Here is a 26,320-nt window from a genome sequence, read left to right on the forward strand (position 1 = left end):
TCTACCCTTAAACCAATAGAGGAACACAGCACTGAAATTCTGAATTCATTACTCAGTACAGAATGGCTACATCAAATATCTAAAATGGGCCTTTATCATTTTTCCTTTATCAAGTCATTTTCAAGTTTTATTTCAACCCAGGCATGGGTGAGAGAAAGAGGAAAAATATATCTCATACAAATGAGAATGTTCATGTCAGTCTTAATTGTAATGCAGAGGTTATTTATATTTGACAAGTGTGATGCAAACTCTCCTCCACCCACCTACCTTCTGCTGTGTCTCTCTTACTGATGACATGTTCCTGACTAAAGACATCTGCCTCTCTCTCTCTCTCACCCTCACACACACACACACACACACACACACACACACACACCCCCTCACACCTCTTTTCCTCTGCTTTTCTCTCTCACTGCACATGCCCTCCTCATGAGCTCCTGTGCAGGCCTGTGAGCACACAGGAGCCTCCAAGGCATCTGGAGAGAGAGGGAGCCCAGGTGAAGGTGAAGAGTGGGCTCTGTGATGACGGCCGAGGCCAAAGGGAGCACAGCGCTCTCCTCAATTTCTCTTCTCCCCATCCTCTCTCTCTCTCTCTCGCTCTGTCTCTCTCACAAACACACACACACCTCTTTTTCTCTACTCCTCTCTCTCTCTCTTTCTTCCTGTGCTCTACTTTCACCTCAATCTCCTGTTCTCTCCTTCCATCTCCTCTCCTCTCCTCTCTCCTCACCTCTTCATCACGGCTCCCCTCCATGCCAGCATCATATCAGGCTTAAGAGAGATCCGCTGTCTCTTTAGTCTCCCCATGACCTTAATTCAAGCCTGGGGCAAAGGAGAGCAAGTCTCTCTGTTTTTACCTTTCCCTCTTCATCTCTCTCTCTCTCTCTCTCTCTCTCTCTCTCTGTCTTCCCCCTCATGTTCTCGGGCAAGCGTGTCCAGCAAGGCAGCTCTGTCCTGCTCAGTCGTTGCCCTCTGACCCTGCTGTCAGGAGAACTGTGTTAGAGAGGAGAGGATGAGCAGAGAGAAACAGAGGGGCGATTTTCGAGAAGGAACACACACTCTACAGTGGAGGTACCTCAGCCGTCAACTCCACAGGAGAGAGGAGAGGATTGTCCATGTGTTTATATACAACCTAGCTGTTTGCCTTGTTTTTATTTACGAGCATGAAGGAACCCTGTGTCAACTGAACCGCTGCAGATTTATGTGGAGAAAACATGTTCCACAGCTGAACTGTTTTGACCATAGACTGTATATAGAACAGTCTATGGTTTTGACGAGACATATCGCCAAAAAGGAATGTATACTCAGACATGTCAAGCACAATGTCTTATTGATCAAAGAGGACAACATAGAATGAGAAACTACAACTGATGCACTACAAATGATACTCAGAAAGCAATGACAAAGTCCCCGTCAGCAAACTGATACAGCTTCTCACTGAGGTCAGTTTATAACTAATATTCTGGACTGGATCTTAAGAATAACAAAACAAAACAAAGAAAAAATAGATAAACACTAATAAACTCCACATACCTACAAAAAAACAAAAAAACAAAAAACAATGCAGCATCTGATGCAGTTTTATTTAAGCTCTAAAAACACAGAGTCTAAATCAAAGCACAATGGCCAGCAACTTCCCCTTCTATCCCAACAGCCATCTGAGCTTTGTTTTTACCTTAACATCTTTCATAACAGGTGACTAAGTACCCATTATTCCTCATGAGCCTATCTGCTGTCTTTCTCAATAAGAGGCACCAGGTCACCATCTTATGTAATGACTGGATGCTGTTCTTCTGGCTCAAGTGTGTGCAATTGCAGGGGAGAGTGGGAGATTTCTGTAGCAATAGCAAAGGTCACCACACTGTTGAATAGGCTTTGGTGTTGTCTTATAGGTGCTATTCAAAAAGAGACGGGAGTGTATACTGAATTAATTTTATAGACACTATCCCAGTTTGCAGTGTCTCCCAAACTTTGCAGTTGCAGTCTTTCCCAAACTTTGTAAATGTACAGTACACTTCCAAAATCTCAACACGTTTAGACTTGGGTCAGGCTTGCCTTTTACTCATGAACATTATTATGATAAGAAAACCAAAAGTCCTCTACCTCAATTTGCATAAACCACTTACAACTGAAGGCAAGTCACCTGTGGTAAGCAGATACAGTAGTTCACTTTCTTTGATATGCATGCCAATCTTGCCAAAAATCCCTTCTCTTGTTTTACGCTCATTTTAATGGGCTGTGTTAGCATATTTTTTAGTCTTCTTACCATGCATTAGTCAAGTTTCCATTATGTCCGTCTAGATTCCCAGATTAACATGCATAAATCACCGGCAGGCATTTGCCCTGTAAAAATGCAAAATTTATTAGCCAACACACGCCCCAAGCCCAGAGGGGCTCTTGTATTTTGGGGTGCGGGTGTGTACATGGATCAGCAAACTCTCTTGTGGTCTCATTATCCGTACCCAAAGAGCAGGACCTTTCTCCAAGACACTGGAGAAATGAAGAGAATTTCCTGTCACTTCAGTATTCTGTGGATGCAGCTCTTTCACACCGGTCTCTCTGACCTGAGTGTGAATGACATGCAAGCAGCGCCTGTCCACCATTTAAAGACTTGAAACTTCAGCTGTCACAGACTGATGCAGGATGACAGATACAACCAAATATTTGCCCAAGGTTTTCCAAAGCCCACTGCATGCTGTGCATTTAATAATGTAATTGTGGCACATGGCCGTGGCAAAGAGACTGGTGCACACAATGAAGAAGAATGGCAATCTCAGGTGGGCTGGGAGAACTCAATCACTTCAGAGAATCCATCAGAGCCGGCGCATGTTCCAGTGAAAGGCGAGGCGTGGTGCCCTTGGACGTCAGGAGAGTGGTCGATTCAAGCACAGGAAACAATGGGGCTGGGCTTAGTGGACTGAAACGCTGTGAGGAGAGGGGTCATTACTTATCCGCTTTTGTCTAAGACGAGAAAAACAACAGCAATGCCAAAAGACTGATTGCTTGGCCAGGGCAAATGTTCAGTAAACTTCACAACCAAAGAAAGGGACTGAGGATTTTTACTTCCACGTCTTTCAGCGCTGAGATCTGATAATACAGAACAGTCTCTTGGACAATGGAATAATTTGTCATTTATCGTGAGTGCCTGTCCTGCTACTGTTCACAGAAACAAAAAGCAGAGGGACGCTGGGACCCAGAAGGCATGGCACCAACATGGTATGGAGTATGTTTTGCCAGGCAGGTTGGCCTGCTGTTGCTGTGCATGTGGAGGGTGTTTTTTTTATTTTTTTTTAAAGTATATTTTTTGGGCTTTTTTTATGCTTTTAATGACAGGACAGAAAAGAATGACAGGAAGTGAGTGGGAGAGAGAGTCGGGGTGGGATCCGGAAAGGACCACGAGGCGGGAATCGAACTCGGGTCGCCGGCGTACGGTGCAGGTGCCTCAGCCAGTTGCGCCACAGCTGGGGCCGTGGAGGGTAAATTCTGCTTATATATATCGATATCTGCATTCACGTTCCTATTTTAAGACGAACAATCTCACCCAAGAAAGAAATTTCTCTTTCTGTCCCTTTAGGGACCTCACAGTCTAGGCTGCCTACACAGTAAACACCTTACGTGGGAGGTGAGAGTGGAGACCAGCAGGTATTTCATGTGATGGAGGAGTCTTGTGGAGGAGCTAGTTCACACGACTGCCGTAGCAGCCTGTGTAGATTATTGAATGTGTCTGACATTATGCCCTTATCACTCAGAATATAGTTTGATTTTTTAAAGACATCTTTTTAAGCCTTTATTGACAATATAGTGTAGCGTGTAGAGAGAGGGCTCGGAAAATGACCTCAGACCGAATTTGGAACCTGGGTCTCCATGGGCACCAGACCCAAATGTACTATGGGATGCTGATGCTACCGCTGCTACAGCTTCCCTGTTGGGGCACCATTTGTTTTTTGTTTTTTGTCCTGACCTTGTCCGTTGGCCACAGCCTGCTTTGTTTTTCTAACTACGGCGTGTGGAAATGAGAGGCAACTGGCCCAGATTTGCCGGTCAGCTGACCAGCTGAGTCGGCCCCTGACATCTGCGCAGGGGGCCATCTCCATCTCCATCTCTCCTCTGCGCTCCTCTCTTCCGCTCTGCCTCTACCTGCGGAACAGCTGTGGCAGGCCTCCCTGGGGAAAGGTGTTGTCTCAGGCTGCCATTGCCAGTGTACAAACATGGCATATGCGCAAAACAGCATTCCAAGCCGTGGCAAATGAAAGCACATAACAGCATTTTATCAAGGTGGGTGGAGAGGAGCAGGGCGGGGATTACTATTTGTTGTTCAAAACAGAAAAACAAACTTTTTGAGTCTTATTTGCTTCGTGACCTTTTCTTGAGACTTGAAGCTGTAGGTGGGCGAACCAAAACCTGAAAATGTACCAACCATTGATGTTGGTAAACAATGGAGGTAAACAATGGAGGTAAACAATGGCCATGCTTTCTTCCGTCTAGCGTGGACAATCAGACACATTTGAGATTGGCTTTCGTTTTCCATTTACCTTTGCTGATGTCCTGGTACTCCAGCCAAAGCTGCCTTTGGACTTGTTTGTTCGGATACCAGATGGTGCAGGACTCCTCGAACCCGTAGACAGCCTCCTGGATGAAGTGGTTCCCGAACTCCTTCAGGATGGAAACAAAGTCACTGCGGAGAGTTGCTCCGTCCAGTGAGTGAACGGCTGAACTGAAGGCTGGAGACACGCAGAGAGAGAAAGGGCAAGAGAGCATTCAGATAGTGGAAAACAGGCTTGTTTTCTACCGAGGCAAACAGAACTGCACTATGGAGGGCATACAACCAGAGTGAGCAGCACTGGAAAATAGACTGTCACATTAAACTTTACCTTTCATTTTACAGGTTTGATACAAAACATCGGAAAATAAAACCCAACAGAAGTGAATAAAATATCAGAGCTCCCACATTTTATATACACAACAATATGTTGCAATTTGACAGAATTTGTTGATCTGTATGAATAAAATATTAAATGATACAACTATCATGATTTCAAAAGCACAGCATACTGTACATATATATTCATACTCCAAAGCCTGCTTATAGTCCTACCTGTGCACACTAGTGTTCTTTGGCTTTTCATGTTATTTATATCTTTGGAAAACACTGGACATGCTGTAGAGTACATTAAAGTGTGCCATTATCAGAGGAGAGCGCTGACATTAATATCCGTCTGCAGCAACCTCCACCCCCATGCCTGTTCTGCACTGCAACCCGCAGAAGAGAGGCGCACCCAAAACAACTCTTTATGAAAAATGGCGCTTTGATATCTGGGCTAAGGATCGGTAAACTCCAACTTATGCTCTGCCACATGAAAAATAAAGACTTCAAATGCTAATAGGAAGGAAGTGGCTGGAGAATCGGCAGGCAAATGATGATAGGAGAACTACATTTTCTAAACAGACACTAGCATTTTCTTTTCAGTTGCGTGTGATATAGTAACTCACACTGTATGTTTCAATCAGATGTGTTTGTTACGTTGGACTGCTCACACTGCAAGACATCTATTCATTATGATGACTTATAATTGGACATTGTGAGCCTGCACAAACTACAATATATGACACATTGGACAGGACCGAGTTTGTCGGACCCGATTGATTCTGGGCTAAAACCGCTAAAAAATCGCACAGTATCTGTTTGGCTTAAGCCGCATCCAAATAATTTCTATTTAACCAACATTCCTTCTAAGTCCACATTCAGTGTGTGTCATCCAATTCTGATGGAAATTCCAGTCTATCTAGTCAACGGCAATAGACAGTTAACCTTTGCTGGCTTCGGCATCTTATTTTCAGGGCCCTACCGCATGTAAACACTGCCTACTCTAGAATATGTCTTTGTTCTTCACCATGTGGTATTTCCAAAGAGATGTCAGTATAATAGCTTTTCTTTTCAATGACATGTAATGTGAAAGTCCACTAAGTGGCTAACAGCTTTTCACAATGAATCGCTGAAAAAATCACTGACAAATCTAAGGGCCTTGGTAGATAAGCTGAACAAAGAGGAATAACAGTGAGTCAGGCATCTCAGAACTAATATGAGAATCCCCTTTTGAGGCCGAAAGCATAAAGCACTAAAGCAAAATAAAATATGATATATCTACACAGGTGGTATATATATACAATTAACACTGGACTCTATCCATCTGTGTTCCTAGATCATTTACTTTAGAGAATACATCCAACTCAAGGTCCTTTAGAGAAAAGAAACCTCCAGAAGAAGTCCAGTGAATAGAACTTTTACTCTCTCTGCAGACAGACCCCAGCGCTCCTGAGAATTCAACCTTTCCCAGAATAAAAAAAAGAAAAAAGAAAAAAAAAACATATCGCAGTGGTGGTCTTATTTTATGACGACTATATGGCAGGCCTGGGCAGATTCCAGAAGCCGTATGAGAATATCAGCCCAGCAGACCATAAAAAGAGACGGAGCAGAGCTGAGGCGCGCTCAGTGGTGCAAATTCAGGATGTCAGCCACAGGTCTAAAGTTCCTCTAAATGTCATCAGCCTCCCTCTCTTTGCTCGCCGTGTGGGCGCCGCCTGAACTAAAGCACCCTGCCGAGCCCTGTGGCTCTGCGGGAGAAATGGAGGGAAAACTTCCCGTAATGATTTACCTTGGGAGAGCACCCACTGATTCAGCTTGACGTGGTACAGGATGGATCTCAGTCTCCAGTGCTGAACAAGAGGATAGCCAGTGACCTCACTGTAGTTCACCATTCCTGAAAGAGAAAACATATAGCAACATTTTAACTTTCCATTATTAAATAGATTTTAAAGACCTTAAGGTTAGCATATAGTTGCTAAGTGGCCTTAGGTACTGGGTGTGAAATGAACTTATCATAAATAAAGATGCATTTAAAAACATACTTAATACTGCAGGCTTCATAGCAACATAATTCCCTTAATTAATAAACAGTTTTTATTCAACGTCTGGAGTACATTGTGCTTAATGACATTTCAAATAAACTGAGACCAATGGGAATCTATATTTGTCATCAAATCACCAAAGATGTCCTTAAATCTGTTCTGACAACAGCTAGAGTGAAGAAAATAGAATGACAGCAGCTGCCTTTTCAACAGAGAATAATCTAATCTCAACAAATAAACAACAAATCGATCAAACATCTTCAGCATGGACATCAAGACAGCACATTTTATAAACAAAACAAAGACAGTGAAAAAATAACACTTTCCCAGCATTATTTGTCTGTGTTCTATCCTTTATAGCAAGAATCCTGCCATATACAGAATACTGGTACACTCTGGCTGATGCCTGCTATTTCTTGCCATTTGACCATGTAATCACAAACCAATATCAAATACCACAAAAGTAATAAGTGACAGGTCGCTCTGTTTAGGGATAACAGATTATTAATGGCATACCAAGCATTATAAATGTGTGTGTAAATGAAATGTGTTTGGGGCATGCATCATTCATCAGCCTCATCTCTGTAACGGATGGCCGCCATCAGGACTACACCCGAGGTTGTGTTCCCAGTTAGAATCGCTCATATCGCCATGTATGTAAAAGCAGGGCTCAGCCATCAATCACCTCGTCTCCTATAGCAACTGTCAGCCACCTGGCGCTGCGAGAGGAATCATAGCCATATATCAATCCCACCTGTTTTCATGTTTAACATATCAGGCGGATGTCAACACACCAAACATCACAGCAAACACTACTCAAGCCTTGTGTTTGTAGACTCGTGACAGAACAATGTGACAAATTTAGAATAATAAAACAGATTATGTTGCTCACAATGTGAAACAGTCACTGTTTATTATTCTTATTTCTTATATTCTTATATTATTATTATATATATACATTGTTTTATTTCAGTGTCACATCAGCATATCTAAGCCCACGATGACAACATGACGTGACACACATTAAGTTAGCAGAGTGCTATTTGGAATAAGCCCATATCTTGTCCATAAGACAAACTAACAAACAGTAGTCCTCTCCTGTGTCCTCATTACCACACCTCTAGTTACCAGATAATGGTCTGCATTCAGATGCAGGCACAAGAAACATCACAATGATACAAAGCAGCAGCACCAGCCAAAGAACGGCACTGGGATTGTGCATTCTCCAGGAGCTGATTACAGAAATAATGGCATGAAATCAAACTTAGCCCCTAACCAAGCCCCACAGAACTCAATTATTAATAGGGCAGAACATTACAGTGATTTTGTATGATATCACACATATATTTCTTGTAAACATCAAGCAACTTTGGGGAAAACACATAGCTTCGTTTTTCCCCCCGTCTGCATAAGAAACAAAAGAAAAACTCACATTGCTCAGCTCTATGTGAACACATCAAGTGATTCCAAAGAGCTACTGTCCTAAAGGTAAGATTAAGATAACACACATATGCATATATGAGTGTGTATACATACAGTATATGTAAATATATATATTACAGATTTTTTTCTGCCCAGCACCTCCCTTCTTCTACATCTTTTAAATACACCTCACTTTGTGAGACTGACGTGATGTACAAATCAAACATGCCGAATGGGCCCTACATGTGCTGCTCATGCAGTATCCTCAGTTTCTCAGTGACTCTTACTTTTATCTGGCCAAACAGGGGACTATCCCAGCGCTCCACCCCCCACCCCAGTAGAATGTGTGCGACTCAGTGCAATCTGTGTCAGTTTTAAAATGAATAACAAGCCCCAAACGTAGGGAGTGCACAGCCAGCATTCCTACCCTTTTTTTCTCAGCACAAAATCCTGAGCTTCAGAAGGCCTTGTCTTCTCATAACACCCCCCCCCACACACACACACACACAAACACACCCTCCCCATGGGCGCGTCGCTTTGCCACTGACTGACAGAATGATTAATATGAGCGAACTTCACATCACAAACACGAGTTCAGAGGCTCCAGTCACTTCTCTGGCCCTCTGCGTTGGGCCTTTGGGTGGTGGCATCATACACAGTATGAACATATGCAGCATCCAGGAGAGAAAAAAACAACAAGAAGAAGAGGATCAGATAAAGAAAAAGAAAGAAAGAAAGAAAGAACAAATATATAAATATATATAAAAAAACCAAGGACAACGAAACCCTGGCAGACACAGAGAAGAAGAACAAGATCAAACACTGCTCAAACATAATTGTGGTCACAGAGGCATGTACTGTACTGTGCAAACAGACTTGCATTTTTACACCCTCCCCCTCCCAACCCCCAATCTCCCAACACACCGAGAGAAACATGAACACACTTCTCTCTCCTGCTCTCTCTCTCACGCACAGCAGCCGAAAGATCCCCCAAAGAGCCCATAACTCACTGTGGCATGGCCAAATCCTCCTATTTAGAATCCTCTCAGTGGAAGATTCATGATGACAACCACTGGTGGAAGCCATCTTATGGCTCATGAAACCCCATTAACAGCGAGACCTCATGTTCCATTTCACTCTTGGATGAGCTGAAGAATGGATGACTATGGGGAGAAAATGATGGAACAGGGGGGACTAACCTCCGATGCTGTGCGCTAAGCTAATGGGAAGCCAGCGTTCGGACTGTCGGGATAATACCCTCTACACATGCGCTTTCCAGAAAGCATGAGTGTAATAGTAAACAGAGATGAATACTGGATGACACAGTATGACCACAACAAAGGAGAGGAAAATTTGTAAAAAGTGTAGCCAGTTTGTGAAACTATCTTCAAAAATACTTAAAACCTCTCAACCATTTTCCTGTATGTCTGCACAGGAAAACTTTGGGTGGTAATCTAACTTACAGTAACTTAATATATATATTTAAAAAAAAAACAGATTAACAGGTTTAAAAGACAAAAGAGATTAAATACAATATGCAGGACATATAAGCTATTCAAGTAAAATAATCCAAGACAGATAAAGATAAAACTAGTAGTAAGTAAAAAGAAAATGCTTAAGACAAATACAATGACCATAAACAAATATAATTTAAATACATAAGAAATAAATAAATAGAGATAGAATACCATAAACATGGATATTGTACAGAATAAAACTGACTCACACCTTAAACAAGCAGGCGGGGAGCAGATATAACATAAGAGCTGTACCACTCCTTCGATCTAAAATTATTCTATTAATTATTCCCGATGAGCCATTATTAAGCGGTAATGGCTCATCAGGGGACCAAATCCTTGATGGAGTGCGAGGAATCAAGAAATCAGAAATTTAGGCTTGAGATAGTCCATTCACAGCTTTCAATGACATCCATCATCTCTATGGCAATGGCATTCTGAACATGTGACGTACAGTATGCTCTAAGTAATTTCGGAAAAGAACATAGAGTAGAGATATTTTTAACATACAAAAAGGACAACCAACAATCACTGGCATTGTTATTCTAGTCTGTGCAACTATTCACCTATTTCCTGACTTTCCAGGTAGCCATAATCATATTTCCTCAGAGTGCCTAAACAAACTCAGGCCAGGAGCATATCAGTCTGCACAGGTCCTGTCACTAGAGATCAGAGATGAAGAGTTCAGAGGTGCACAGCTCAGGCACCACACCTTGACCAGAGCCCACACAACAACAAGGAACTTTTCACCTGCTCAAGTTTCACAAGGATTGATTATAAATATCATAAACAGATACAGCATGATAACATATTCAAATCCGATTATCCTAAAAATAATCCAATTTATTTGCAAGTAAATGAGAATCATAGGGCATAGGTATCGGAATAGGTTGCATATATGTTGTGTACAGGTTGTGACCTCTTATGGAATGTATGCAATGAAAGCAGGTCAGTGCCGCTGCCCATGTAAACATGATTCATTATGGGCACTTCCAGGTTAAAGATGAGTGGCCTTACAGAAGATTATTATAGATTCTGTCCTTCACATCTGAACAACACACAGTGTAGCACACTTTAAGACAAATGATGTAAAGCTATGAGTGTAGTGACAGCACTTATATCTTGGTTACCTACTACTGTTTGGTAATGTGTCACGCAACGGAAAGAAATACAATATTTAGGGGCAACCCAAAGTGACATCCATCACGGGGACCACCAGTGGCAGATGGCTGTGGAGGAGATGTCTCTGGCGAGGCCAAGGTGATTTTTTTTCATCCCCTTTTTATCCCCCAATGTTGAAGGAGGGGATCACTCGGCGGTCTCCCGACAAGGCTCTCCGCTTTAACGGTCACTGGGCCATATGCTGCCGGTTTAATTGAGAGGGACTTTGGGAGAGGGACCCTGTGTAGCCGCATGAATCACTGCCATTCAATGTCCGTCTGCCCAGTCCGCCATCCACAGGACCTCGTCGCTACGCCGCTGAGAAGCAACAGGGGGAGCCGCCTGACACTGCCAATGGACAACTGTCTGTAACGAGATTGTGGCCCATAAATCAGGTAGGGAAGTGTGTTTCCCCGCGGTCCTCTTTATTTTTGGTGTTCCAAAAACCACAACAAAGAAAAAAAAACACTTGCTGGCTCAGCTGCAGTAGGTGTTTCTAGGCAGAGCCAGGCATTGTCTAGGCCACCCCTAAAGGCTGGAAGGACCCATGCTGAGGCCCCCACTGTATTAATTATCACATCTAATGTTGTCAGCTAATTAATTGACGTTTACTGCAGGAAATGGCTTCAGCAATTCAATGCAATTAATCAGTGTCAAAGAATAAATTAAAGCCCAAATGTGATTACCATTGAGGGCTACTCCTAAAATTGAATTTTAATGGGGGCAGCAGTTTTGCATGTATGCCAGAAAATTCTGTGTCTACTGTCTTGCTGAAAATATATATGTATTCCTCATTACTGCTGAGTAAATTATGCAGAAAAGCAGACAAACTACACAACATAATGACAAGGCATATGACCACCATTAATTGATGAACTCCCAACCTTGGTGAAAATGACATAAGTTTACTCATACCACAGAGCGGTCCATGATTAAATGGAAGCCCTCATGTCCTAGCCAGTGCATGCCTGTATATGTACTTCTCATTCGAGACAGCCATTAACAGAGCAAATATCTCCCGAGGAAGGAAATAGTCTTGAGTAGTAAAACAATTTATCTGGGCATGCAGGCCCGTAAACTCTAATTGCCTGAAAAACCTTATTTCTCCAGCTGATATCCAGCTGAACCCATATTGGTACTATAGCAGGGAAGGAGTGTTTGTGTGTGTGTGTGTGTGTGTGTGTGTGTGTGTGTGTGTGTGTGTGTGTGTGTGTGTGTGTGTGTATGTGTGTGTGTGTGTGTGTGTGTGTGTGTGTGTGTGTGTGTGTGTGTGTGTGTGTGTGTGTGTGTCTGTGTGTGTACGTGTGTGTGTGTGTGTGTGTGTGTGTGTGTGTGTGTGTGTGTATGTGTGTGTGTGTGTGTGTGTGTGTGTGTGTGTGTCTGTGTGTGTACGTGTGTGAGTGTGTGCATGTGTATATGTGTGTGGGAGGGGGGGCAGAGTGGATGTTTAACAAGGTTTATCCAACTGCTGAGCAATTACAGCAGGCTTGCAAATGAAATGAAGAGGCACAGCAGCCAATCACCTCCCTCCATTTTTATGCGTTGACTTCTCCTGTTCTCTGAATCTAATCTCAGCTCGGAATCATATATGTGAATTGTGTACAGAACAGCAAATACACATCTATAGAGGGCCAAATTAAATAGAAAATTGTACGGAGAGAGCCAAGGCTATGGCTCCCCTTCCCACAATGACAGTGTGGTCCTTTGAGAGTACTAAATCCACTGCACTCACTGGATATTTTTGCTCTTGCTCTCAGACAGATGAGGTCAGAACATGGGAAAAAAGAACGACAGTGATACTGAAAGCTAACTTGTGGACCACCAGTCATTTACTTGTCACAGTGTTCAAAGAGGAGCATAAAGCCGAGAGCACAGCACAAGGACAAAGTGACCTCTGCTCATCAAATGGCCAGTGAAGAGCAAGGACATTTAACTGAGACAGTAATGTCTGTTTGTTTTTTTGTTACACTACACAGCACACACAAATCACAATTTGTCAATCCTATTGCAATACTTGATTATGAAAATACACCAATATATCTGTATATGTGTCAGCGTTTTGGAAATTGCTGCTACTTATTTACCCAATGTGACATAGATTATATACTTTAATGCATTAGCGGAATATGATTTCCAGAAGCCGTGACCTTCTACCGATTTCCCAATTACTACTGGCTATAATAAAATATAGATTTCCTTTCTGCTGCCTCATTGCTGCCATGTGTGAAATTCCCAAGTGACCCAAGGCATATCCAAGACACCCCAAAGGGAGGACTATCACCGACATGTAATTATCAATCTTCCATTTTACAATAAAGCAATGATAATATGCCCTGACCTTGGTGTTCTTTCTCTCTCTCGCTCTGATTTTCTATCTCTCCTGTTCACTCTCTCTCTCTCTCTTTCTTTCCCTCCATCTCTCTCTTTCCTTCTCAACTGATTCTGACCTGATTTTATTTATCCTTTATTCTGCTTACATGTAAGTGCTTTATATTTACAATCTCTCTCTCTCTCTCTCTCTCTCTCTCTCTCTGTCCCTAGATTTTGACCTGTTTTATCATCCACACCCTTTTACATCAAAGGTTTTTTCCATGTTTCTTCTTAATTAACATATGAAGATGCCAGCTCCATAACACTAACAAATGGCTAACCAATTCCATGCAAGCAATTTTTGACAAGTTATTGCATACATGAAACCGAAGTGGTTGAAATGCAAGTCTGCGCCTTGCTTCTCCCGCTCCTGACTTTGAATCAGATATGATTCTGGATTGTTTCAGTGCAACAGACACCGCTGCTTAACCCCTAAGTGTTGATTGGATTTATCGGATTATTATAAATCCAAAGCCTGTCACTTTCATTCTCCCCACTCAAGACCGGAATTTAGCTGACTCCTCAAGCAAGACTAATTCTACAGAGGTGTTAAAAGGCAACCTGTGAGGGAGGTAGCACGAGCTCCAAACCTCTCTGCCAACTCCACCGGTTTTGATGATCCCTGACTGCAGCAGCATCGGCATCAGAATCAAATGGAACTGACAAGACAGCAGCCCAGATCTCGGGTTTCATTCCTTCCATTTTTGTCAGGCTTTCTGACAATTTTGCACTATTCACCTGGTCAGACATGGCAGAACATGATGAGCATGGCTTTGTTCTAACGCCATTACCCAAAAGACTAGTCACTGATAAACATACCCTCCCTCTTTCAAACCCCCCCCCCACACACACACACACACCACCACCATTTTCATCCTTGCAGGAAATCTGCTTAGCGACTCGGGGGGGCTCTACCTGCTTTCCAATTAAATCAAGATGTATTTGCCTTTCAAAAGCCTCTCCCCCCTTCCCCATTGGAATAATTGATGGAGCACTCTGGCCTATGATGAATGACTTCCAAGCTGAAGATGAAGAGGAAGATGAATGCGCTGCCCGGCGAGGGCTGGGCAAAGGGAGGCCCAAGGAGTGCTGACACAGTGACAAATACACGGACCATGGCACCAACCTGCCCAAATCAGCAAGGGAGGCTGGCAGAACGCGGCCCCCGACAACCCCAGTGACTTCGCGCCACGCCCAGGCTCACCGCGAGGCTGTCCCACGACCAATTACCTGGTGCTGTCAGCTAATTTTGGCTCAGGTGTTTTCCTTTGGCTTGGCGCGCGGAGATATTCACAGCAACGCCTCAGTATTGCACTGACACATTAAGGACGCGCAAAAATTGGGGCAGTTTAACGAGACACTATGCAACGTGAAGGGGAAAGAAATTCAACGCAAACAGCCTCTGGTAAAAGTGAGATGCCAGCACTGTGTTGCAGCAGAAGATCACCAATTTGGTCAAGGCACCAATGGGTCGTGTTAAGAAAATAGCCCAAACCGAACTTTGGGTAAAATCATAAAAACACATGAGTGCTTTTTGCCATAATAATGAGTTAATTATTCTTATTGTAAACAATTGTAATTCAGCGAGTCATGCTTAAATGAAAAAGGATGACCAGAGGGAGATGCCCAGTGGTCCTGTGGCCTCTGCTCTGATATAATTAAATACAGGGGCTGTGAAAACCATGACTAATGAGCAGGGTTTACCGGGGCCATTTGTACCGGTTGCATAACACCAGGAGCATCAGGTGCAGGGCCAGTGCAGCTCAGTAGCTTGCCACCTGCCTTGCCTAGAAGCCTGCGTGGCACTGGGGTAAAGAAAGGTCTCCCGCGAGGCACTGGGGTAAACAAAGGTCTCCTGCGAGGCACTGGGGTAAACAAGGGTCTCCTGTTGAGCGGAGTCCAGCCTGTGGATTTGACTGACAGAAGCTATGTCCAGATTACACAATTTAATCTTCTTTGAAAATCCCCAATATGGCCAGTGAGAGGGCTCACCTGATACCGCGTCTGTGGTGATTGGCAATTACTCGCACAATAACTGTGGATATGAGTGAAATGGGCCAGCTGTATTTCTGGTGATGGGGGATAGGAGGTCGGCAAGCGAGTCGTTTCATTTTTTGGTATCAATGTAACCCACATTTCGGAATAAGTTCCAAATGTCTGACAGATCGGGGAGGGGGGCAATTCGCCCATTCAATGGGACATTCTGGTGCCTACTGACAAACAAAGCCCTCCATGTGGGACTCTCAGAGTGACACAGAAAATGATCGAAAAGCACACCGAGCACGATTTCCATTTTTTGAGTGACAGGGTTGGTCTAAAACATTGTAGGGCCACTTACAGAGAGCCCAGGCATCAAAACATGAGGAAAAAAAGATTAAGTATTTGTGAACACGGAGAGAAAAGAAATCCCTGAACCCCCCCACTCCCCTCACACACACACACACACACACACACACACACACACACACACACACACACACACACACACACAAACACCCCAACATGTTAAAGCTCTTCACTTTTTTATAGCACTATGAAGCCTCAGTTGTTTGGCACATTAGCGAGGACATCAGATTCAACCTCTTCTGCATTGTGCGCCTAAGTGTTTGGCATATGCAGTGCTTGCTCTGCGGCCGGCTGACGACAGGATTCAGATCGGCTGGCTAATGGATCTTGACAGGAGCGGCGCTATCCAGAAGCACACCCCCGTCCTGATGAAAAATGATTTGGCTAATACCCCCTCTGTTCTCCTCTACTTCATTATTTACTTGGTTGATCTGGCAGGAACGCGTGAGGATGAGGCAGATGTGGATCATATGACATCCAGGAAAACAAGCCAATGGGAAAAGGTGCTGCGGGGTACTCACAAATATTAAGGATTTTTTTTTTTTTGTTGTTGTTGTTTTTCAAAGATGATCAGGCTAAGCTGGTGTTTTGTTATGGCCGTTGTTGATGTTGTTGTTTTTGTGAGAAAAACAAAAGGTTTGATATTGATGAGAACAGAAAAAAAAACAGCCCCGCCTTTCTGAGAGGGGAGACTCTGACAGCTCAGGATGTTGTTTGTGACAACACGGTTTAGATGCCTTTGTAGTCAACTATTTCATACCATGAAAAGGAAAGGATCTCTGTAAAAGTGCATTATCTTTTGGGAAGAACATGAGAGCATTCAGCAGCAGTGCAGCCACTACTGCAGTGAGAATGTATCTCAGTCTTAGTCACATGGCAACCACGCAGACCTGCTGAGCTTAAAACCTCTGTTGTGCACCTTGCTGCTTTTAATATTCTTGTACGCGGTCCTGAAGATGATCTGCCTGGGCATGTTGATTCCCCAAAACAGATATGAAGTTTGATATATTAGCAAATCACAGTACATGGGATTTCATCCAAGGTTACACTGGTTCCAAAAATATCAGTGTGAGTCTGAAGTTTGGACACACATATTCATTCATGGATTTTTTTTAAATTATTCTTTACATCGTGTCATATCATGCATCGTGTGCTGCAAGACCCCACCTGTGAAAAACACTGCTTTAAAACAGACAACTCGGCTTCAGATCTAAACTCAACTCTTCACAGCGTGTTGATAAGCAATGGCATTCTCTTGACAAGCACACTAATGCAGCTAGCTCAGTGAAAGGGCATTGGAGCATCACACGGCAGCTATTCCATTTGATTTCCTTACCAGTTAAGTATTCCGGGTCGGGCACAGGGTCAGATAATTCCTCGTGGCACTGGACCTCTGTTGGGATGGATGCTACCACCATGCCATCTGGGAGCTGCTGTTCAATGCCTCGAGCAAAGTTCTTCTGTCTGGATTCACAGAGAGAGAAAGGGAGAGAGATAGGGATAGAGAGAGAAAGAGAGAGAGAGAGAGAGAGAGAGAGAGAGAGAGTGAGAGAGAGAGAGATAGGGATAGAGAGAGAAAGAGAGAGAGAGAGAGAAGAGAGAGAGAGAGTGAGTGAGAGAGAGAAAGAGAGGCAGAGAGGGAGAGAGCCAAGTCAGAGGCAAATAATATGTCCATTGGATTTAAATGAATATCTGTCAATCAAAAACATATACTGTTAGAAGGCTTGGTTTTTGCCATATCGTTACAGAAAAATCCATACACTATATGTGAGGAAACATTGTTGATTCAGAAACTATTTCTTTCCAGAATGCCATTCTTCATCATGTCATAAATATTATTTACAATTCTCCCCTTCACTGCTTTTCTTGCCACCCCTTACCATATAAAGTTCATTCTTAATGTTAGTATCCATCCACTTCTCTAATCAGCCTTATTGGATATTCTCTCATTTGTTCATCTGTAGGCTACACTGTGTATGAATATCAAGCCCTGCTGAAGAAGCTGAAGAGGCTTCTGGAAGCCTCTGAATCATCCACTGGCTCACCTGAATGCCGACTGGACGGTATAATTAAGATGTTCAGCAAAGACTGAAGGCTAACCACCAGTACAAAAGCAGGACAAAAAACATTATTATTTCAATTATAATGGTAGTTACAAATACTGTAGTTTCCCAAATTACCCTTTCAAAGGGTATGGATATTGCTGAAGAGACTCAGAGACAGAAAAGCACAGCTGAATGTATCATTCAGTCATCGTCAAAAGGTATTAGAATGTAGCATACAGTAGACGTTTTTGACATTACATTTTGATTTGTGAAATTGGACAGTGCAATTAATCGAATTTCAATTTCAATCTCAATTTTGGCTCCACACAATCACAAAAATAATACTGTATAATCGAGAAAAAAACAATTATTTTGCCACATTCCGTTAAGAATTAGGGTTTTTGGAAATACATACAATTTCAACTCATAGAGCGTACTGATTCACGCTGCTTCTTTAAGCCCCACAGCCCACACTCGACACACCCCTCCCCTCTCAATCAGTTCAAGGCCACTCAATCAGTTTTGGGTTGCATGTGTGTGTGTACATGTACGAGGATAATATTAGGCAAACTCGAAAGCTACCATTAGAACACTGAAGACCCAGGGGACACCCTCATGAATAATCGTTAATCGATAATCGTGAGTAAAATTTTGACCAAAATAATCATGATTAGGATTTTTGCCATAATCGAGCAGCCCTATTGCGAAAGTTGTTTCTTCGCATTGTTTCTATGTCATTTTTGGATGCTTTAAACAAAAAAAAAGACACCGTAGTGCTCTAAAGAAATCGTTCTTGTAAATTGATGCATGCATGTGATTTCAGAGAGGTGTTTTTTCATGAAATATTTTCTGATGTGTTTGAAATTGTTTATCCAATGCTTTCCATTTCTTTTTCCTGTCTGTCTTACATTTCTCTGTTCTTTGTACTTCCCCTGTTAGGACTGTGGTTTATTCAACTCATTTACATCTCTATGCAAACATTTAAACATAGATGTTGTCATCCATGCAACAACCTTGTTTAATATTTGTAAACAAATTAAAATCTCTGAACAACAGCAGCACAATGACAAATACTGTCAATATCATATTATGTAAGGTAACCCTGCAAGCTAACAAATGTGTCGTTTTGCATCCCAAGCACCGTGCGGTAACGAGCTATTCAAGGATGAGAAACAATGGAATGTTATTCGGGTTTGTTTCATGAGAACAGGAAGCCTCTGGATGCTGGTCTGAACTACAGTAGAGGACTTACTCAAGGATAAAGGCAAGATTATGTCAACTGAAAGAGCATTTCACCATTTCAACTGCTATTGTACTGGATCTTGGCCCTGGCCATGTCACATGTAAGTCTTTCTCAAAGCTCTGCTGCCAGGTGTTGTTTATGAAAAGGCTTCAGTGGGAATAAATACATTTGCAAACCTCCAGAGCATTGTATAGATAATTGGACACAAGTTGGGAAAGCCTTCGAGGATGTAGGATCATCCAACCTTTTTTAATCTCTGACAGAGGAATGTCTGTCACTACAAAATGACTGCCACTCCCTCCCACATAGTTATATCACATACTTACACATTGTTCATTGCACTGCATTTATTTACAAATCGATAGACAGACGGGTTTATGTATACATATACAAACTGAAGCACACAGACAGTTACATAAAGCTTTTTTTTCTAGAAATATAATTTTTCTTCCAGTTCTGAAGGCAAGATACACACATTTCTACACTGTATCATTATAATACCTGTTTTGTACAATAACATGCCTCATATTCTCTCAAACTCATGGAGCAGAATGTCTTTCAGTATGCAACCAAGTGTTCCCTTTCTAAACGCGAGCCAGCTTCTGTCACCACGAAGGTACACCGACTTCTTCCGCAGTTCTCAAGACAGGAGCCAAGGGACTCCTACACCATGGCAAATGTAACAGGGGAAACGTTGTTTCTCTTGTAAAAACCTGAACAGCATGGTGAGGTAGACAGCCTGGCATTAAAATATTAATAGGCAGATTCTTTGTTTTCTGCTAAGACACATCTGATTAAAAAAAAACATCACAGAACTGGTAAACTGAGCCTAGAGAGGCCCAAAGAAGTTTGCACACGTCACAAAGCCAACTGCTCCCAAATACTTTACAGTATAAGGCTGGCCATTATACAGACACACCACACTGTCTGTGACTGGTAGATTGAAGAAAACCATTCAAATTCAAGTAATTTCAAATACTGTAGATCCAATCCCAACAACACACATGAAGTAACAATGCTTAATCATGCGACTTGTCCAAATTTACTTAACTTAACTTAACTACTTAACTAAACATCTGTTTATTTCTATGGAGATAGAGGCATATGCAATGAAGTCTTGAGCAATACTGGAGAAGTATAGTAACTCATTAACAAGTTGGCAAAAGTTAAAAGCTCCTGAATGAAGAGGCCTCTGTAAATATGGTATCCACTGCATCCAAACATCATTACCAAATGGAGAACATAATCAAAACTAAACTGTTAAACTGCTAAAGTAAAATATGAAAATCACATAGTATTTCAGTCCCTCTGGCTTAAGGAAGTTACAGTACCTCTCACACTGAAGAGGAAGAGGTGGCCAATGAGCAATACATCTCATGAATGGCACAGTTTCAGAACCAAATTGTGATTAATTAGTGTTGTCACAGAAAGTGATAGCTTTATGAAACATGACATCGTTCAGACAGCATGACGAAAAAGCTCTAATAATGTAGCCAAATGCCCACTTTTGCTTCTGATGATGGAACACATCCTTGGAATCAAGATGTTCAAGTTTTAATGTGTTCCACTTTCTTGTTTTCAAGGTGCTCTATTAGTGAGAAATTGAAGACCTCAGTTTACCGATTAAGATAGATGCCTGCACTGATGAAAGTGATATGTCTTTATAAAGCTTCAGATGTGTCTGAAAAGATTTCCATGGATGCTGACATTGTTGTCTTGAAGCCACTATTTTAACGAAGGGATAATGCCCTGTCCACCAAACAGTATCAGAGAATAAGTCCTGACAAGATCCCGATGCCTAATGTATGCCTACTTGCCAAAATGAGAAAAGAAACTTCTCATAATGTATTTTAAAATGAATTTGTTAGTTTTGTGGCTTCCACTGAGAAACAAACAATAGTTCTCCACGTGAATAGAACTTGATGCAATAGTAAAATAGAACTTGTTTACTTTCACCTTTAGTTCTATTACTTGCTGAATGATATGAAAGCTATGAATTAGAAGCCGAAAATCTGTTGTCAATGACAGAAGTCATTACATTTGTTGCAGTGGTCATTATTGGTCTGTATTGAGAGACATATGATGAGTCTGTATTGAGAGACATATGATGAGACATATGATGAGTCTGTATTGAGAGACATATGATGAGTCTGTATTGAGAGACATATGATGAGACATATGATGAGTCTGTATTGAGAGACATATGATGAGTCTGTATTGAGAGACATATGATGAGACATATGATGAGTCTGTATTGAGAGACATATGATGAGACATATGATGAGTCTGTATTGATGAAAGTTCAACCAAAAGCATTATATACAATCTTTCTCATAGCTTCTTATATATAATAACATAAGTCCTCACTATCTTACTACCCACATTTACAATCTTTGTAATAACATTTTTTTCTCTTTGATTGTGAGGTGATAATACCATCAGATGATGGAGAATGACAGTCCAGACTCAATAAAAATCCTGTATAACAGAGTCACTGTCCAGTCTTACCCACCTGGAATTTGGCACGTTTCTAGTGATTATCAATGATGATGTCCAGATTTATAGCATGCTACCATGCCTACAGTCTGGCCCTTAGCAACACCCCACTGGGGAACTGGAGGAAGACGTCTGAAGTCTATGCACAAGTCTTTGGTTTCTAGTGAGATTAAGATGTGAAGTATTATCACCCCAAGAAACAAAATCATAAATCGCTGGACCATGACCATCTTCATGTTCACTGAGGAGGCTCACAATTACTGAGTCTTCAGCAAACTTGCTAATGTGCAAAAGTCTGAGCTTTTTCCCAAACCAATATGAATCAACGTCAAGTGGAGACCAAGGCAAAATGTCACAGATTTTTATAACACACTCTTGAACCTGATCGAGTGCATGCTTACTACACAACCCCAAAGGACACTGGTACAACCCCAGTAATAAGAGCACCACCAGCCCACCAGCCTGTGTGTGTCACATTATCAAGCTAACTATAGCTCATATATGATACTTTAATTAAGTATTCGAATGAAGGTAGTCCTCCGACTCAACAGGAGGAGAGAGGTGGGCACCCAAACCTCGAGAGAGAGAGCGATGGAGAGAGAGAGAGAGAGAGAGAGAGAGAGAGAGAGGTGGCGAGATGGGGGTGGGGGAGGTGGGGATTGATGCTCTTAATCAGGATTCCAAGCATACTTAATGAGAACAAAGGACACTAAAATATTCATTAAATACTGCTCAGAGCCTGCTGTGCAGAAGAGCAGGAGTGCCAAGCGAGGACTGGAGGCCAGGCGGAAGAGAAAGTCATTAGTGGGGCAATTTTTACGGCCAACCCTATTTTTACTACGTTCCCCAGTCCCAGAAAGCCAGGGTTACACGCGCACACGTCTGGTTCACACAAAAGCAGGCAAGAACAAAAAGGTCTAGTCGCCCGTAATGAAAACTCCCAGAGGCCTATCCTTCGTATTTGAAATAAGAACATATCTCGCATGTTCAAGTTCTGTTCTAATTATTCCTGACATTGACCAGTCAATACGAGGGAATACACACAGGGCACTATTCTTTTTATTATTTCCATCTAACTCACACTACCGGCATATTTAGAGCCTATTTTATGTGCAATCAGAGATATAACAGCACAGGGCTGCAGTCGTTTGAAAGGTGCCGTGGGCAAAGGCATACCTTTCAGGAGATCTAAGATGCGGTGCATGTGAAGGAAGCACCTGAGCGCCAGGCTGAGCAGATGGACACACGCTGCCTTGGCCAGCCCCAGAGCAGAGGCATACAGCGGGTAGGCTCTGCACACACACACACAAACACACACACACACACACACACACACACACACACACACACACACACACACACACACATACACTGAAGGCAGACTCCATGGGCACACATTCTTTATGTATTCAGTGCAAGCATGTGTGCGTGTGTTTGTGTGTATGTGTGCGTGTGTGTGTGTCTTTCATGTGTATCTGTAAATGAATGTGCAAGCACATTTGTGAGTGTGAGTGCGTTTATCTGAGCATGCGTGAGTGAGTGAGATAGTGAGTGTGTGTGTGTGTGTGTGTGTGTGTGTGTGTGTGTGTGTGTGTGTGTGTGTGTGTGTGTGTGCACGCTCTTGAGGGTGGGTAATCCCCACCTGCCTGGGCAGCCATTTTTTCTCTTTTATCGCCTCACTTGCACTAGTTTTTTATTGACTGTCTATGCACAATTTCAACAAAATTTTGCTGCTCTTATTTTTTCATTATTATATGTGCCCTCTTATTTACTTATTTACTTACTTTTTTGTTTACTTGAATGTTATGTTTGTCTGTGGACTTAAAATTGGTAAAATATGTCTTGTCTTCACCGTGGGATAGTGAGAAACGTAATTTCGATCTCTTTGTATGTCTGGAACATGTGAAGAAATTGACAATAAAGCTGACTTTGACTTTGACTTTGACTTTTTACCCGTCTCCAAGCCGCAAAGCTTTGCAAGCCTCTACAGAGTTCACACACTCACACCAGCAATGCTGAGGCACAGCATTCACACAAGGCATCCGGGTATCATTTCAACCCACTTTATCATGGAACATGCCTCCATTGTTTTGCAAGCTAATTGTGCTTGGGCAAGCAAGGCTAATTAACAACACATACTGTGGATAGGGTGTTAGAATGAATATACAGACACAATTGTGAGTGTGTGCCTCTTCCAATTCACATTCCTTCTAAACAGAGGTTAAAAGTGTAATAATGCACATATTATTCATGCTCGGCTTGTGTGCTACCATCCAAGGCAAAGCAAAAATGGAGCACATAAACTAGCTCCCATTCGTGGGTGTTATGAAATGTGACACCTGCTGTCAGTGTTTTGTGGATGAATATTTAAAGCATTGAGAGTCGTCTCTACAGAGTTGTTCTGCAGGTCGCTGTCGTCTCTTTGGCGACTGCTAGGTGCCGGGGACCCTGGGATAGTCAGATTTAATACATTTCGGATCATGTTCATTAAAGGTCTGGGACTAAAGTTTGACTTCCTCGTCCTTTAGAAGTTTGCCCGTGAAAGGAGTCAAACAGATGCCGCGCGACACTCCAAAACTGTGGGGTGTGGCTTTTGAAGAAGTGCCAGCAGAAACTCTGAGGATGCTGTGAAAGGGAAAATGCAACAGAATAGCAGAGTTCCTCTGGCCCTCTGTGGAGTTCCTGGAAATCGCCTGCTTCCTCTCCTTTTGTCTCCGTCTGACTATTCAAAACAAGGCCCCGGATCATCGGCAAACTTGAACTTCAGAACAGCTCTCCTATAGGAAGAGGAGACTCAGAGGGACGTCGGCTCCAGAAGTTTTCAGAGGGGTGTGTGAAACAGTGGTGGCCAGTATACAGCAGCAGAATACTGCTAACATACACAGGTGCATTTCACAGTGTGCTAAGTCTGCATACTGATGTCAAATGATCAGGAAATATCCTACAGGAAAATCCAGCAGCAGTGCCAGGATGTATGGTATGATCTATGTACCGGTACTGTATGGGCCAGGCAATTTTTTGAGTGGGCCCGTTTTAAACACAATTTTGAAAGAAACAAAAACACTACCAATTAATTGTCTGTGATTTAATGTTGAGAAATAGCGTGCACTGTGCAGCATAAATGGTTTAGATTTTCTGGTAAATTGAATTTTCTACCAGCAGCATTGTTTCAGAAAATGATTGTTGTGACATTCTAAAACTGACATGTGGTTTAGTCTGACATGTAGCCTACAGCCAGCACAGGTTATTTTAATAAAAACTAGGAACTGACCGAACAAACAACCCTGGTGACATACCAAACAAACCACCCTCTACAACAACCGACAAACATGCATGGCATACATGAACATTGCAAATGCAAACACCAACAAAAATAGGCCATGATGATGTGAAGTTTCATTTGCGCGGGTAGCGCCGCCACGCTTTGATGGTGATGACAAGAAGCATAGCAAGCGTATGAAATTAAATCGGCATTATGCATGAATCACTTTAATACGCAAATTGGCCTTCAGGAAAAATTCTGTAGCATTAAAATTAAATCATTAAATCTTTACTTTTAAACTGGTTGTATTGTGTTTAAGTGTTAACTGTTCACATAAGCAAAAGATTTCAGCAAGTCAATTAAAATGTATCACTTCCCCAAAATATCCCATTACAGTAAGTATCCACTTCTATGAAAGATAATAGCTTCCTGCATCCTCTTACTTTCAACTTAATGACCATACTACAGCATGCTCTCACATAAATAATGTGTTGTGCCTTCAGGTTGGGCATCATAAGTATTGTAAATAGCGTATGAGACTTCTCTGTTTACACAACCACACTCTTTCTCTAGGCAGTAAATCATTGTTCTTGAAATCATTGGTTCAGAGGATATACTGTAGGCCGTATGGATGTGCTCCCAGCTGAAGAAGTAACATATTGAAAGAAACTTCATTCTCAGTAATGCAGTCTCTGTTTATTCAGACCATTCAGTAATAATGTTTATATTTCCAGGACAAGAATACTAATAGTAGTATCTTATTTTCAGCACCCAAAAGGGTTTCCTCAGAGCAGACTACTTGCAACAATTTCACATTTAAAATTAATTGTAATATGACTGCAGCACTCTATCAAGGTTTCGTAACCCCGGGTGGTGCAAACGTGCATCACTGGAGTCTCCCTTCATACGCTATTCACTGTTCCTTCTCCACCAATTAGACCCTATTAGACCAAACTTGCTGCTGGTCACTTTTAATTCACTTATCACCATTTCGGTTCATTAGAACGAGCGTTACGCCAGGGCTTCCCAAAAGGTGCCTCCTTTCCCAAAGAGGACACAGAGGAGCGTGGTCAGCTGCACCTTTTTCCCCATTCTTTCTGTCTTTCTCTCCAACGCCTGTCTAAACCTGCAGTCCCTCTGGGCTGCTCTCAAATGAGACCAGCGCATTGGAGATTTGGCCGCCTGGTAACATTAGCTCTTCTCTCCCACCTCACGCTCCTCGCCCGATGCTCGGGTCAGTCACGTGACCGCCGGCGACTGGACAAGATGCTCCGGGGGGCACAGGAATCACAGGAGCAGGATTCAATTTCGGAGACCGAGACGAATCCTCTAGTGACCTTTCTGCTTGCTCATATTGCTTGGAATGACACAGCAGCATCGCTACGAGTAATTAAAAAAAAAGGAAAAAAAAAAAGCCTGCCCAGAAATGTTTTCCTTTCATGATCCAGCATTCCAATGATGGGATTTCAGAAAATAAATTATGGCTTAAATGTGCATTTGCATGAGCTAAATACTGAGAGGGGTTCCGTGTGCCAATTAGCCCGTAAGATCA

At 42.4% G+C, this 26,320-nt stretch overlaps 1 protein-coding gene across 4 annotated transcripts in view; it reads right to left on the bottom strand.

Moving 5' to 3' along the window:
* astn1 (astrotactin 1) overlaps positions 1-26,320 on the bottom strand; it is a 176,855-nt gene that overhangs the window by 64,456 nt on the left and 86,079 nt on the right. For all 4 annotated transcript variants that reach the window (XM_048255773.1, XM_048255757.1, XM_048255766.1 and 1 more), the window contains 3 exons: positions 17,059-17,186; positions 6,654-6,758; positions 4,533-4,721 (listed from right to left, as the gene is read on the bottom strand). In XM_048255773.1, coding sequence (XP_048111730.1) covers positions 4,533-4,721; positions 6,654-6,758; positions 17,059-17,186 — 422 coding nt within the window. The remainder of the gene's footprint in view (positions 1-4,532; positions 4,722-6,653; positions 6,759-17,058; positions 17,187-26,320) is intronic.

This window comes from Alosa alosa, chromosome 1 (assembly GCF_017589495.1).
Source record: "Alosa alosa isolate M-15738 ecotype Scorff River chromosome 1, AALO_Geno_1.1, whole genome shotgun sequence".
Lineage (NCBI taxonomy): Eukaryota > Metazoa > Chordata > Actinopteri > Clupeiformes > Clupeidae > Alosa > Alosa alosa.